The following is a 14,649-nucleotide window of genomic DNA, read 5'->3' on the forward strand; positions in this document are numbered from 1 at the left end:
GTTTTTATTCCTATAAGTTGATGCTTTACATGACTGAAATTTAAAGTTGAGAATTAAAAAAAAAATTTAAAGTTGAGATTTTTTTTTATCAAAAGTTGAGGTTTTAATGACAGTTATTCCATTAAGTATTAACAGCTTTAGATGCATGAGTAAAGTGTCTTTAATCATATCATCCCTTCATACTGCCAACATGCATAAGTATTACTCCTTCTGTTTCTTACTGTAAGTAGTTTTAAGAAAATTTTCATATTTCAAAATGTAAGTATTTTACACATGTTTATGCAACTTTTATATTTATTATATTTAGTGCAGCCAATCAAATAGTGCATGCTTTTTTTAATTGATCGAATTTATTAATTAAATATTATTTTTCTTAAAATAACAATTTTTTAGTATTTGTTCTTTTAGTCTAAACTACTTACATAGTAAAATAGAGGGAGTAGTACTAAATCCAATAGTGGTTCCGAGTCATTTCACTTACCAATAATCATGGCTAATTGTGTAACATCCCGAGTTATGATATGCGAAAAGGTTTAAAAGGATTGATTTGGCTACTTATGTCACCAAAGTTGACTTACCTTTTCCGGAGCACATCCTAAAAGAACTCAAGAGTTAAGCGTGCTTGAGCTGGAGTAGTGAAAGGATGGGTAATCTATCGGGAAGTGATTCGCGATAGGGTGCTAGTGAGACCAAAGCATTGGGAAAGGTCGGGTGGTGATTGCAAGGTCAGTAAACAATGATTTCGAGCTTTGGAAAAAAATTAACGACCGACAGTCGGATGGGAGGCCGAGAGAGCAGGCGTGGGTGACCCATTAACCGTGGACGGTCGGGGCGTTACAAGTGGTATCAGAGCTGGTTAGCCGTCTCAGTTCTGACCTGGAGAGGCGTCTTGAGACCTGTCGTGGGACGCAACGAGGACGTTGCGTTCTTTGAGAGGGGGTGAATTGTAACATCCCGAGTTGTGATATGCGAAAAAAGTTAAAAAGATTGATTTGGCTACCTATGTCACCAAAGTTGACTTACCTTTTCCGGAGCACATCCTGAAAGAACTCCAGAGTTAAGCGTACTTGAGCTGGAGTAGTGAAAGGATGGGTGACCTATCGGGAAGTGATTCGCGATAGCGTGCTAGTGAGGCCAAAGCACGGGAAAAGGTCGGGTGGTAATTGCAGGGTCAGTAAACAATGATTTCGAGCCTTGAAAAAAAATTAACGACCGACCGTCGGATGGGATGGGGCCTACGGACCGAGAGAGCGGGCATAGGTGGCCCGTAAATTGTGGACGGTCGGTGCGTTACAAATTGGTTTTCGTATCAAGCACTGCCAGCGCTGACTTCAAGTCACGAACAGCCATACCCTTGATAATTAGAGCTGGGAATTTGATTCTTTACCTGCGGGTCCCGCCCCGTTTGATCCGTTGTGGGGCGGGTGCGGGTCAACAGATTTGAAAAATTTGCGGGGCGGGTGAGAGTGCGGGTCAAGAATATTTTATGCGGGGCGGGTGCGGGTCGATCGAATTTTAACTGCGGGTACCCGCCAACCCGCAAAATTTAAAAAAAAATTTTTTTTTGAAAAAATATGATTTTTTTTATAAAAATATTTAATATTACGAATATATATAAAATTATAATTTAATTATATTATTTTTTAAATATTTTTTAAAAATATCAATAAAAATATATTATTTTTTTAATATTTTTTTAAAAAATATTAATAAAATATATAAAATTATTATTTTATTATTTTTAATATTACCCGCGGGTGACTCGCTTAAATGAGCGGGGCGGGTGCAGATCTTATTTTTCTTACTCGCGGGTCATGCGGGTCATGCGGGTCAAATTTTTGAAAAAAAAAATAAGTCGATCCGCGGATCGGGGCGGATAAGATTCAGTAGAGAACTAGAGATTATTGTTACAGACTTGCAAAGTTTTTTTTGCGCAGCATGGACGTATATTCTGTAGGAAGATATACAATATAAATTAATTTATTTAGTAACATGTAAATGTTTATTTTTTAATTTTAAAGTAAAATCAACGCTATTTTTTGTAAGCAGGAAAGAATAGTCACACTAGATTAAATCTTTAAACTAATGGCATGCACTCAGATCCATGTTTGCACTACTGTTTAATATTGATCATTGCGTTTTCATTGATTTAGAAGGTTGTTCTAAAAGTATCTCTAGATCAACTCTATTTTTTATATTTTTTGAAAAAATTACACTATTTTTATATCTCTAGATCAACTCTATTTTTTTTGTTGATCAAAAATAAATTACACTATTATATTATAGAAATGAATTTATTCCAATCGTATGATTCTATAATATAATTGCTCTATCAAATCGGAAAATACAGAGTAATATTACTTTTACTCTATTTTTAGTGACATTTCATCCATACTTTCTAGAACCCAAATTTCCTCATCCAACATAATAAGCTTTTGAACCGCAATTAATTTTCCATACTTTCATGTTCTTTCCAAGACTTCAACTTGTAAAAAAAGATATTCCAAATAGCATAAGTTGTCATGATACTAAATCAAAAACCTAGAACGTGGATAATACGAAAAAACCCATCAGATTTATGTGAGTGCACATAAATTGTATCATCACTGACTAATTTCTAACTACTCAAAATAACCTTTTGCAACAACAAATGCTTCTTTCACAAGAAACCTAACTCACCAAAAACCTTACATTTCTCTCGTGCGCTTCAATATATACTCGGATATATATAATTTTTCATAAGTAATTTTCATTGTGCGCCAGGATTTTTTTGAGCATACCCAAAGAACAAAAGGCTTTTGAAGCACTCGAATTATATATGACGATTTCTTATGGAATTTTATCATTCAAATTGCACTGTTTCAATATATATTTTTAGTTCGGACTAAGACTGACTTAATTGAACCTTTCAAAAAGAAGAAACAATATTTTGTTCCGAAAATTCAGTAGCAGGGAAGATACTTCGTAATCAAATCAACAACAACAATCAACATAAAAGTATGACTAATGTGTGTGATACACTTAACCATGAGTGGTACTTAATCTACTAATTTATGTTTAAAGAAAAACCATTATAATGTTTTTCTTTTAATATTCAATCCATTATAATGTTTCCAGGAAACAAACCGTGATTTACGGATGTTACGTCAATTAGCTCAACATGGCTTAACTTAAGGCTAAAGACTATGATTTCAAATAGTTAGTACAACCCATAATTATATTATTCATTTTAAATATTATGTATTTTTGAATAATCACCACTCATTGCCAACCAGCTCATAAGCTAAAAATGACAACTCATTTCTCCACTCTATTGACAAAAACAGAACACCAAACATCTAAACCTTTCAAAACACACAAATCTCACAATCCAACCAAAAAAGCAAGAAAATGTCTCTGTTTCTTCTTCTTGCTCTTCTTCTACTCCCACTCGTCACTCCATCTTCACAATCCTCAATCCGAAACCTCCTTGAAGCTCGTGGTTTACCAGGTGGTTTATTTCCAGACAACGTGGAGAGTTACAGTCTGGACGTAAAGACAGGGGAGCTCGAAGTTCAGTTACAAAATCCTTGTTTTGCTCGTTTCGAAAACAGAGTATACTTTGACAGTGTGATTAAAGCAAATCTTAGCTACGGTGGGCTTGTTGGGCTTCAAGGTTTGACACAAGAAGAGCTTTTTCTTTGGTTACCAGTCAAAGGCATCGCAGTGAATGATTCTTCTTCTGGACTTGTTCTTTTCGATATCGGTGTTGCTCATAAACAAATCTCTCGCTCTCTCTTTGAAGATCCACCTGTTTGCTATCCACCTGGTAAGTTAAGTTTGTAGCTTTTGGTTCCTCAAAATGTTTTCGGTATTATGTTTTTTTTTTTTGGTAAAATTCTTTTCGTTATTATGTTAACTCCAATTTTAACATGTTTAAAGATCTTGAACGCGTCTTATTAACATTTTTATGTTTATGTTTGTTATCCTAGGATCTATTATGGAGAAGATAGAGAAGAGAAAGATGGATATTCAACTCCAGAGATAAGAGAGTTTATTCGGGGTGTATGAGATTCAAAACTTAAATCTTCTCTCTCTGAAAACGTGAACAAAATAAGTGTTTACTTCTTTTCTTTGGGGCTGGGCTGTTTTGTGAAAACTAAAATGTTGGGGGAAATTTGTAAAATATGGAAAGAAGAGGGGAAAATTTTGGAACTTTGTATAAACTATGGGATCCACAAAGTAATCAATTTTGTCACTTGTCATTCTACTGTTTCTTTCTTTGAGAATATATATACTAAATATACCGAAACACTTTTGCTTTGTCTTTTTTTCTCGAATTATGGTTTTGTTTAATCATCATATTCTAACGTAATCATTGACAAAGAATTACGCTTTAAAATGAAGCTGCGCTGCGCGTTACTATGTTTGGTGTGTCTCGTATGGTACCAAATCCAGCTGTATCACATAAAGAAAACTAGATTATGACCCGCCCTTTTAAAGGGCGGATATATTTTCGTTTTATTTTTTTTTGAAAATTTTAATTTTTATATTTGATTTTTTTTTGTAATCATATTTATATTTAATATTAATTTAATTTGACAAAATAATTCATTAAATAAATAAAATATATAGTTGGATATAACATTTATTAATATGTCATGTTTTTATTTTAATAGAATATATATTATATGCCGTCTGCTGACATTTTAATATCACCAAATTTTTAAAAATTTAATATCAACTATCTATATTAATAAAACTGAAGTATTTTTATAAATTGTTTGAAAACATCGATAACAATAAAAAAAGAATATAATGTTGTTTGGAAACATGTATAACATTATATTAAAAAGAAAATAAAGTAATGGATTTATGTTATTAAGAAAAATTGGAAATCCATTATATTATTATGAGAAACTATATATCTGAATCAGATTTATAATATACAAAAATTTTCCAATCTAATTATCTGAAAATATATTTTGTCTATAATAACCATAAAATAAAATTTAAACTTTATATACATATTTCAAATCATTTAAAATTGATTTATATCAAAAATTTGATTCAAAAATATACATATATTCAAAAATTGATTTTATTAAAATATTTTCCAATAGCCATTATAAAAAAATGTTTTCAATATATATATAGAAAAATAGATTATAAAGTCTAATTTCAAACACCAATTTTTAAATTATGGTTTTTATATTTCACATTAAGTTTTTAAAATATAATTATATGATTATTTATATGATGGTACGTATAACATACTATTAATTATATGATTCATTTAAAATATGATAACATATATGATACATAATAGCGATATAAAAATAAATAATAACATATTTTGAAAAAATATATCCGCACGAGTATGTGGATAAAAGTCTAGTTTATATTATACTATAAGTTTGTAGATGATCCATAAACAATAAAATTTTGGTGTTTATGGATCTAAGTCCAATATAATGAGAACTTGATTAAATCAAGAAAGGCATTTAAACCAAATAATCAAAGGGACATTTAATAAGACGCTGGTTTAGTTTTATGTGACAATCGGTTGTGTTTAATTACAAGTAGCGTGTACTATTATTCTAATAATTTTGAAAGGGTCCAAAACAACTTTTGTTAGTAGATAAAAAATAGGACTCTAAATTAATAGATTAGATGATTAACTTTGTTCTTTATATCCGCTACCGCTATAGTGCACTTTTTCTTTGGGCATCCGGGTTTTTGGATCGAATTCGGATCGGGTTCTATCGGATCTGAATTTTTCAGATCCTGAAAATTTAGACCCATACATGTATTTATAATTTTCCGGGTCGGTTTCGGGTCGGGTCTTCTCGGAGCCGAGTCAGTTCGGATCTGTAATTCCAATACCTGTAAAATACCCATAATTTTTCGGATCTATATCGGATTCGGGTATTTAGGTTCTGAAAAATACATGACATATCCAAACTCACTCAAATTTAATTAATATTTTTCATATATATATCTAAATATTTACAAAACCATTTAAATTAAACTATTAATAATTAACATAAAACATTTTTGAACTCTAAATTTTATATTTTAAAACTTCATATTATTTAAAAATGTTACAAAATAATATAAATATTGTTAACAAAAATATTTCAACTAAATAAAAAATAATATATATATAAACACAAAAAATCATACTTTTGAATATACATGTTTTTAAGTCGGGTACAAATCGGTTCTTATTGGGTCGGATCTATTCGGGTCGGTTTTTTCCGAGTTCTGGTCTATTTGGGTCGGTTCTCTTCGGATCCGGATCTATTCGAGTCAAAGAAATTTAGACTCAATAGTGCTACATAGCTCTTTCTGATAGTAATGTCGGATCTTCGAGTCCAGGTTAAAATACCCAGGCCTACCCTATAGTGCTACATAGCTCTTTCTGATAGTAATGTTTCATAGTCTTAACTTAAATAACAGGTGGTTGAATTAGATAAGTTATCTTCAAAAACTTTTCATGGATATTTTTAAATAATAGTTTTAAGGTCTGATAACATACGGAAAAATATGTTTCTAATATTAATGTTCATCATTCTAAAACTCTCAAACCTCTATCTAATCTCTTTGAATTTATAAACACAAAGCTTTATATCAATTTATTGTTTTTGTCTCATGTCTTTCTCAAGAATTTATCTTGTTTTTACAGGTTTTTCATCACATAGTTTTCATCTTCCACTCATTTAAAGGTAGATCTATTAATTTTAGATAAATATTTTTGTGTGTTCTATAAAGGTAGATTTATATATTCTTCCACTAATTTTCTCTATTTTTAAGCAATTTGAACGTTTTTGGATATGTAGGTTTTTCAGATCTTGATTTGGATATGTAGGTTTTTCAGATTTGAAAGTCTTCTGGGACGACTTACCTGTTAGGCGTCTGTAATATAATGCACTAGACTTTCTGGAAGTCGTCTGACAGAGTCTTCTCCCATGTCTCTCTCTTTCATAACAGATCTAAGCGTTTTTGTAAATTTTTATGTCTGATTTTTCTTCATTTGGTAACTTCTTATTGTATAAAGTTCTTACCTTTTTCCCAAAACTAAAACTCTCCAAACCCACTCTAATCTCTTAGACTTGAAAACACCAAACTTTATATGAATTTTTCAGTTTTGTCTCATGTCTTTCTCACTAATCTATCTTTTTTGCAGGTTTTTAATTAGACGGTTCTCATCTTCCACTTGAATATGTATTTTGTGTGTTCTATAAAAGTATATCTATCTAATTTTTCACTCATTTTCTCAGTTTTAAGTCATTTGAACGTTTTTAGAGGTGCAGATTTTCAGATCTGGATATGCAGGTTTTTCAGATCTTAAAGACTTCTGGGACGACTTACCTGTTAGTCGTCTAAAATATAATGCCGTAGACGACTTCCAGGAAATCCAGACGAGTTCCAGAGGAAAGTCTTCCAGACGAGTTCCAGAAAGTCTTCCAGACGACTTCTAAAAAGTCTTCCAGACGACTTCTAAAAAGTCTTCCAGACGACTTTCAGGAAGTCTTCCAGACGACTACCAGGAAGTTTTCCATACAGCTTCCAGGAAGTCGTCGTCTGGACTTCTTGGAAGTCTTCTGACGAAGCCTTCTTCCATATCAAGTGGAGTCCAAGCTTGTCTTTGTAAATGAATGATCTATAATAGTTTTGTTTGTGGTCTGTTTTGTGATTTGCATGTGTACTCCCTAAGTTGTGAATTCTTTTGTAAAATGAGTAATAATGTTTCCCAAGATGTAATATATGTGCTAACAATGTGTTTACACATTTACAAATCAATGAAATAGTTGACTTCAATAACTTTTCTCTTATCTTTGGATCTGTCATATGCAATAATAAACTCCAATGGCCTTCTTCTCATCTTACTAAACAAGAATGTTGGTAGTCTCATATTGATACAACATTTTAAGAAGCATTTTAACCATTTTTCCAACTCATAACAATAATCATCATTGGTGTCTATAACAATAATACTGAAGAAATGGAAGCAAACAATAGTAACTAGCCAAAGTATATCACATTTTTTACAAGTTTATGTTGAAAAACTTAGTCAAATTTACATATCTTGAAGTTAATTAACACTCTTAAAATACAAGTTATTCAAAAATTAGCATAGAAAACTTAAAAACTAGTGTAGAAGATTTAAAAACTAGCGGAGAAAACTTCCACAGAAGTCTTCTCGGATCAGCTAGAAACTTTGATTAACATGAATGTTGGTAATCTCATAAGTATCATCAATTATGTTATAAATTTCATTCAGTAGCCTTAATATTGATTAATTTACATGAATTAATAAGAAAATGTTAAAAAGTCTTTATAGTTTTAGAGAAATTGAAAATTTGCTAAACATTGACGCAGACGACATCCAAGTAAGTCGTCTGGCATGTCATTTTTGCAATTGACTTTTAAATGTGTTCTTAGAGACGACTTACTCGTAAGTCCTCCATTTTTGTTTGTTAAAAAAAAACCTTGCGATTACCCGAGACGACTTACTTGTAAGTCACCTAGGATAAACAGATTAGTTTTGCATTTGACCGAATTGTGTTAGAATTTTGATTTTTCCTGGACGACTTACTTGCAAGTAAGTCGTCTCTCGGAAAATAAAAAAAATCAATATTTTATGAAAGCTAGTTGACTTACTTGTAAGTCGCTTCAGGTTAATTTGCAATTGGGAAATAAAACTATAATTTTTATTTTTTTCTAGTCGACTTACTTGGAAGTCGTCCGTTTAGACGACTTACACGAAAGTTGTCCAAGATAAAGCAAGGTTTGACCAGATTCTCAGAATAAAATCATGGACGACTTTGCTTATCCTGGACGACTTTCAAGTACGTTGTCCACCCAGAAGACTTCCGTGTAAGTCTTCTGGAAAACATTAAATATTTAAGTTTTATTTTTCAATTGCAAAACTAACCTGAGACTACTTATCTGGAAGTCGTCTAGCTTTACTAAAATATTAATTTTTTTTCCAGAGACCACTTACAAGTAAGTCGTCCAGGAAAATTCAAATTTCTAACACAATTCGATCAAATGCAAGTAAGTCGTCTCGGGTACTCTCGAAGTTTTTTTAACAAACAATAATGAACGACTTACAAGTAAGTCGTCCATTTAACCAGAATACTTACCCGTAAGTCTTCTACAGCCAGAAGACTTACAGGTAAGTCAGAAGATGAACAGATCTGTGAAAAAAAATCAATTTCATACCTTAAATCATTGAGATGACTTCCTTAGCACACATAAGTCTTCTCCAACCACACACAGAACCTAAAAAAAAAAAAAGTAATCCACCAAGATTCATAAGCTTGAATGACTCTATCAAGCATAAAAAATTTAGAATCAAAGCTTGAGTTTTTCAGATGAATATGGAAAAAAAATGAAAGAGATGTTGTTTTTAATTCATAAGAATTAAGAAAGAAAAAGTGTAAATCGATTTGAGGTGTATTAAGAGTTTCAAATTGGTTGTTCATGGTGGTTGGGGATTGAAATCAATAGCAATCTTGTAAATACTTGAAGATGATGAGGTTGAGAGAATAAAAATGCCATTTTCGAAAGAAAAAAAAATTAATGGCATTGTCGTGAATAATGTTAATTTTTAGGGTGAATATGACAGAAAAAAAAATTAAAAAAAAACATAGGTTAGTTTTGTGTTTGATTTTGAGTTTTGAGTCAATTTTGTAAAAACTATTTTTAAGATTACTAATCGTGTAGAGATAATTAAAAGAAAAAAGAAGCATGATATTTTGAATGCGAGTGACACTCTTGCATCCAGTACAGAGAGGCTTTTGAGAATCATGCGTTTAAATTTTAAAGCTTTGTAAAGCTTCTCAACCATCTATAAATAGACTCATGGAGAAGCTGAACAATTCTTTTATTTAGTTCAGATTTTTTGATTAACACAAAGAAAAACAGATGCACCTGATGCAGTAAAGGCTTTGACTGAATAAATTCTACATTCATTAATAAAAAAGGCTTCTCAACCATCTGTATAGCAGCAAACCCAAAGACAGTAAAAAGAAGAACATTCATTATTGATGATAAAAATTGACAGAATCCGAGATGTGTTAATCTGATTACTGTTGTTGCAAGTAGCTTCTTGATTGCCCCAAAACCCAATTGCTTGATTGTTCAAAAGTGAGCTAATGTTCGGTTCTGATGAGCCAAAACAATAAACAAATCATATATTGGGTTTGTGTGTCTATTCTATTTTTTTTGTAACTATGTCTATTATTCTATTTTTGCCATTCTATTTTTGCTCTATTTGTGTGTCTCTCAAGTTGATGATTCCTAAAATCATCACTCTCATGCTCATTTGTATTTCCAAACGCTAGCTTTACCGAATGCTGCAAAGCAAGGTCATGAGGCAAATTCAATCTATTCTCATTAAGCTTCTTAAACAGTTTATTCAAATCATTAAACTTATCCTCACAAGCATGATAACCTCTCTCAAACAGAACTTCAGAAACAGATTTCCATTTGCTCTTTTTATGTAAAGACGCAAACTTTCTTCAACTATTACCATCAATACTGAAGTCATCACCTATATAATGCATGCCGGTTATCAACAACTTCACCAACTTATCAGTCCACTTCACTCACTACCCTTGAGACTTTTTAGCTGATTTGTTGGATTCTATGTGACCATCACCACCTTCCTCATCGAAACTTGGTTCATGATCATAATTCACTGAGTTCTTCTCTCTTTCTCCTTATGTTTCTCATGATCGGTGATAACCGTGCATGCCGCATGCCGCATGCCGCTGGTGACTAAATGAAAAAAAATTGAATTTAAAAACATATAACTCTAAAAGTATAGAAAAATATGATTTATTTATCTATTTAAATAATTATGTATTATGTATATAGGACAATGGTATAAGAGTCTTTTGTCACTTTTGCCTTTTAATAGAGAAGTTTTGTCAAAATGTATCTTTTGTGAAGGTAAAGATAAATAATGGTATCAATAATGCGGTAAACATGAGAATTTCCTATCATCTAAATGGACTTATGTCTGTTTCTTTATTTTGATTTCCACTCAAATGAGTTTAATAAACAAATTAATAAAATATTCTTATTTTGATTTAATCATATGTTAATCCTATATTAATTTTCACTAATTATCTAAATATAATTATTTTTAAAACATGGTTTTAGCTGGAAATATAATTTGTGGTTTTAGCGAAAAATACATATTCACGATTTTGATTAGAAATTTGATTTTGCTATTTTAACGAGAGAAAAATAATTTTATGGTTTTGTTGGAAAAATAAATTTTATGATTTTGACAAAAAAATGCGATTTTGTGATTTTGCGAAAACATACATTTTTACATTTTTTACTGTTTTGACGGAAAAATACATTTTCATAGTTTTGGCGGAAACACAATCCTAACAAACTAAACCAATACATTACATTTGAAACTATCCACCATCTACCACCAAACCAAAAGAAACAAGACAAATATAAAAACAAAAAACTGTTCACAGTCAATCTAATCACAAAGACAAACCCAATTACAAACAAAAGAAAGTTTGTATTTTCACATAATCTTTTTTAGTGGTGTTTGATGTTCTTCACCAGCAAGCATAACTGTGGCTTTAGTCGCTTCCTCGTTTGGTGTCTGAAATGCTTTAAGAACAGGCAAAGAGAGATCGGAGATGCCATAAAATGGAAATAGAAGGATTTGTACCAAGCTTCCAACAGCCGTACTATTTAGATCAGTTGAGCTTCTGACATCATCTTCTTCCTCTTTTTCTCTTTGTTCCTGTTGTTGTTCCCTCACTGGACTCTACTCGTTTCCCCCAAGTCTTTTTTCCCCTGTAAACTGTCTCATTTGCTTAAATTTAATATCCAGAAGGAGAATGATAGAGACTATCAAGAAATCTTTCTTTGCGTTCTTTCATTTAGGATCTCCTCATCTCAATCATTTTAGTGGACGCGGAGGAAGTTCATGACCAAAAACCATTAGTCACTAATGATTAGTGCATGTGTCTTATTTAAATTAGAGTGTAATATACTTGTTGCTTGACTTCCAAGTTTCATGTTCATTTTTATTTAAGTTTATCATTTCTATTTTAGTTATAGTCAATTTCTGTGATCAAAAAATTCAAACCAAAAACTAACAAAACTAGAAAAAGCGCAGTTTGGCTGAGACATTATAATAAGCTATAGTTTCCTTGGTTTCCGAATTACTTTGGTTTATAATCAGTCTTTCAAAAAAAATCATTTTCAGTCTCGATATACATCAATAGCCATTTTTGAAATGTACTTTAGTAAATAGTAACAATCAAGAAGAGCAGTAAGATACAGATTGCGTTGATTTTCATTGAGTCTTTGATGAAATCACTAGCGGCGTACCACATGCATGGGTTATCATAGATCATGTTCTGGTCAAGCGGATAGGTTGGAAAGTATTCTTATATGGCCCAGTTAGAAAAAAAATCTATTTTACTATCCCACCCTTTTTCTAACTACATCCCTTTTTTCTTCTTTTTCCCTTTACCCTATCACTAAAATTATTTAACAACATTAATAATTGAGTATAAAATATGATTAACCCTAAATTTATGGAAAACATGAAAAATCAGCAAATTCACTTCGCAAATAATAGTATAGATATAAATTTTAACACCATAAAGATGCTTATATTATATCAACCAGGAACAGCTACAAAATTGGCGATTCCATTTATTCCAGCGATCATAAGCCGACATTTGGTCCTCGGAGACATAAGGAAACTAAGAAACAAAAAGGTCTGGGTATTCAGATCCTCTACTCGGGTTTTGTCAGTTCCGGATCTTTCGGGTCTTAGATAGTTAGATCCAATAGGGTAATGACAATTTTTTGGTCTGGGTCTGGTTTGGTTTGGGACCTGTAAGGTCCAGGTTCAGTTCGGATCTTGTCAGGTCTGGATCAGTTTGAGTCTTAGATAGTTGGAACCAATAGTTTAATTAGGATTTGTTGGTTTGGAATCGGTTTGGTTCCGGGTCGGGTTTGGTTCGTGTCCTATCAGGTCCGGGCCAAAAATTACCCAAAAATACTTGAAAATATTTAATACATGAAAATATCCAAAATTTTACACAAAAATCTGATCCAAAGACATGAAAAACTCCTAAACTTTTATATGAATATCCGAATTATAGTTTTGAAAATTTAAAATTTTACCCGAACCCAAAATCATATATAAAAACCTAAATCCAAAACTTAAAAAATACTTATAATAACAAAAATATACTGAAACACTCATATATACCTAATATATACTATACGTTTCATGTATTTTTGGTACCCCATCAGATCTCAGGTTTGGGTCGGATCCAAAATCCTCAGGTCCTCCACAACAAAATCCAATAGGGTAAAATGTCATTAACCATACTCGACTCGAAATGAGATTTTTAGATCGGTTCTAGTTCAGATTTTCAGGTCCGGGTAAAATGCCCCGGCCTAAAACAAACCAAAAGTATAAATTAACAAATCCAAACTAGAAGAAAGTGAGGGACATATCGTAAGAAACCAACCAAAAAAATAACACCAAAGCATGAATCTTTATAGTGCTTCTTTGAGAGACAAGACTAGGGAGGCAAACATAGCAAACCACAATGTTGGGTGACCTCCTATATAGAATAGCGCAAGCGAGATAGAGACCAAAGCTTCATACTCCAGGAGACAGAAGCACTTTAAGTTCATAAGTCAATCAATCAGATAGACAGAGACAGAGACGGGCTGATACAAAATGCCAAATAGAAGCAAGACAGAAGATGACGATCTCGATCAAATCGTAGGGTTGTTGACCAGGAGCGAAACCACTCATAAACAGGTTCAAACTTACTCGAGAAAACGAGAAGGATGAATATCGAAATCAATTATGAGCCAAACAGAGCTCAAAATCAACATGCAAGCCATTCAATCCAACAATAGGGTTCTAGAACAAAAACAGATCTGAGGGGTAAAAACCCGACTCACGCTGTCTTGGAAGATCGATAACAGATAAACTATTAACACATAGATCAACTAAATCCTCGTTCCCTCTAGGAAATACAAAGCAAGATTAAAGATCTATAAATCCACCGTTGAGGAAACAAGAACACAAAAAACAGATGATCTAGATAGAAATCAAACCAAAAAACAAAACCAAGACACAAAGACCAACTTTAGCTTTGTGGAAGCAGCCAGAGTCGGCAAACCGTTGCCCACAAATGTTGAGATCAAGAGAGAAGTCAGAGGGTTTGGCCTAAAGAGAGGTTTTTGTTTTTCTTCTCAAATAAGAGTATTAGATTTGTGTTAAAATAACCTATTGTTAGGATGTTATTAGATAAATAAATAAATAAATAAATAAATAAATATATATATATATATATATATATATATATATATATATATATGTATATATGTTTAAAAGATAGTCTGAATAAAAGTACACATGAAAAAGTCATAGCTTCTATGTCATACTATTTAACCATAATTCATAACTTATTTCATGTGTGATTTTTTTCATTAAACTATTCCTATGATGTAACTTTACATATTTAATTATAACATGTTCCGATATCTTTATCTTTTTATTAGAAATACAAATGAATATTCACAAAAATATAACAAAATCTTTTTCTCATCTTTTAAAAAAAATATTTCCAAAAAATATTTATT

General features: G+C 31.7%; 1 protein-coding gene across 1 annotated transcript; it reads left to right on the forward strand.

Annotated features, from left to right (window-relative positions):
• The first annotated feature begins 3,294 nt into the window (after positions 1 to 3,294).
• On the forward strand, positions 3,295 to 4,244 carry LOC108807067 (uncharacterized). Its single transcript, XM_018579307.2, has 2 exons — positions 3,295 to 3,808; positions 3,972 to 4,244. Exons 1-2 carry the CDS (start codon positions 3,391 to 3,393, stop codon positions 4,025 to 4,027), a joined length of 474 nt encoding a protein of 157 aa, XP_018434809.1. The 5' UTR covers positions 3,295 to 3,390; the 3' UTR covers positions 4,028 to 4,244.
• The last annotated feature ends 10,405 nt before the right edge of the window (positions 4,245 to 14,649 follow it).

Source organism: Raphanus sativus, chromosome 6 (assembly GCF_000801105.2).
Source record: "Raphanus sativus cultivar WK10039 chromosome 6, ASM80110v3, whole genome shotgun sequence".
Taxonomy (NCBI): domain Eukaryota; kingdom Viridiplantae; phylum Streptophyta; class Magnoliopsida; order Brassicales; family Brassicaceae; genus Raphanus; species Raphanus sativus.

Excerpts from the sequence above, each read along its gene's own strand:
- LOC108807067 (XM_018579307.2), top strand. The coding sequence starts at position 3,391 with ATGTCTCTGTTTCTTCTTCTTGCTCTTCTTCTACTCCCACTCGTCACT. Across the intron at positions 3,809-3,971 it reads ACCTGTTTGCTATCCACCTG|GATCTATTATGGAGAAGATA; the intron begins GTAAGTTAAGTT and ends TTGTTATCCTAG.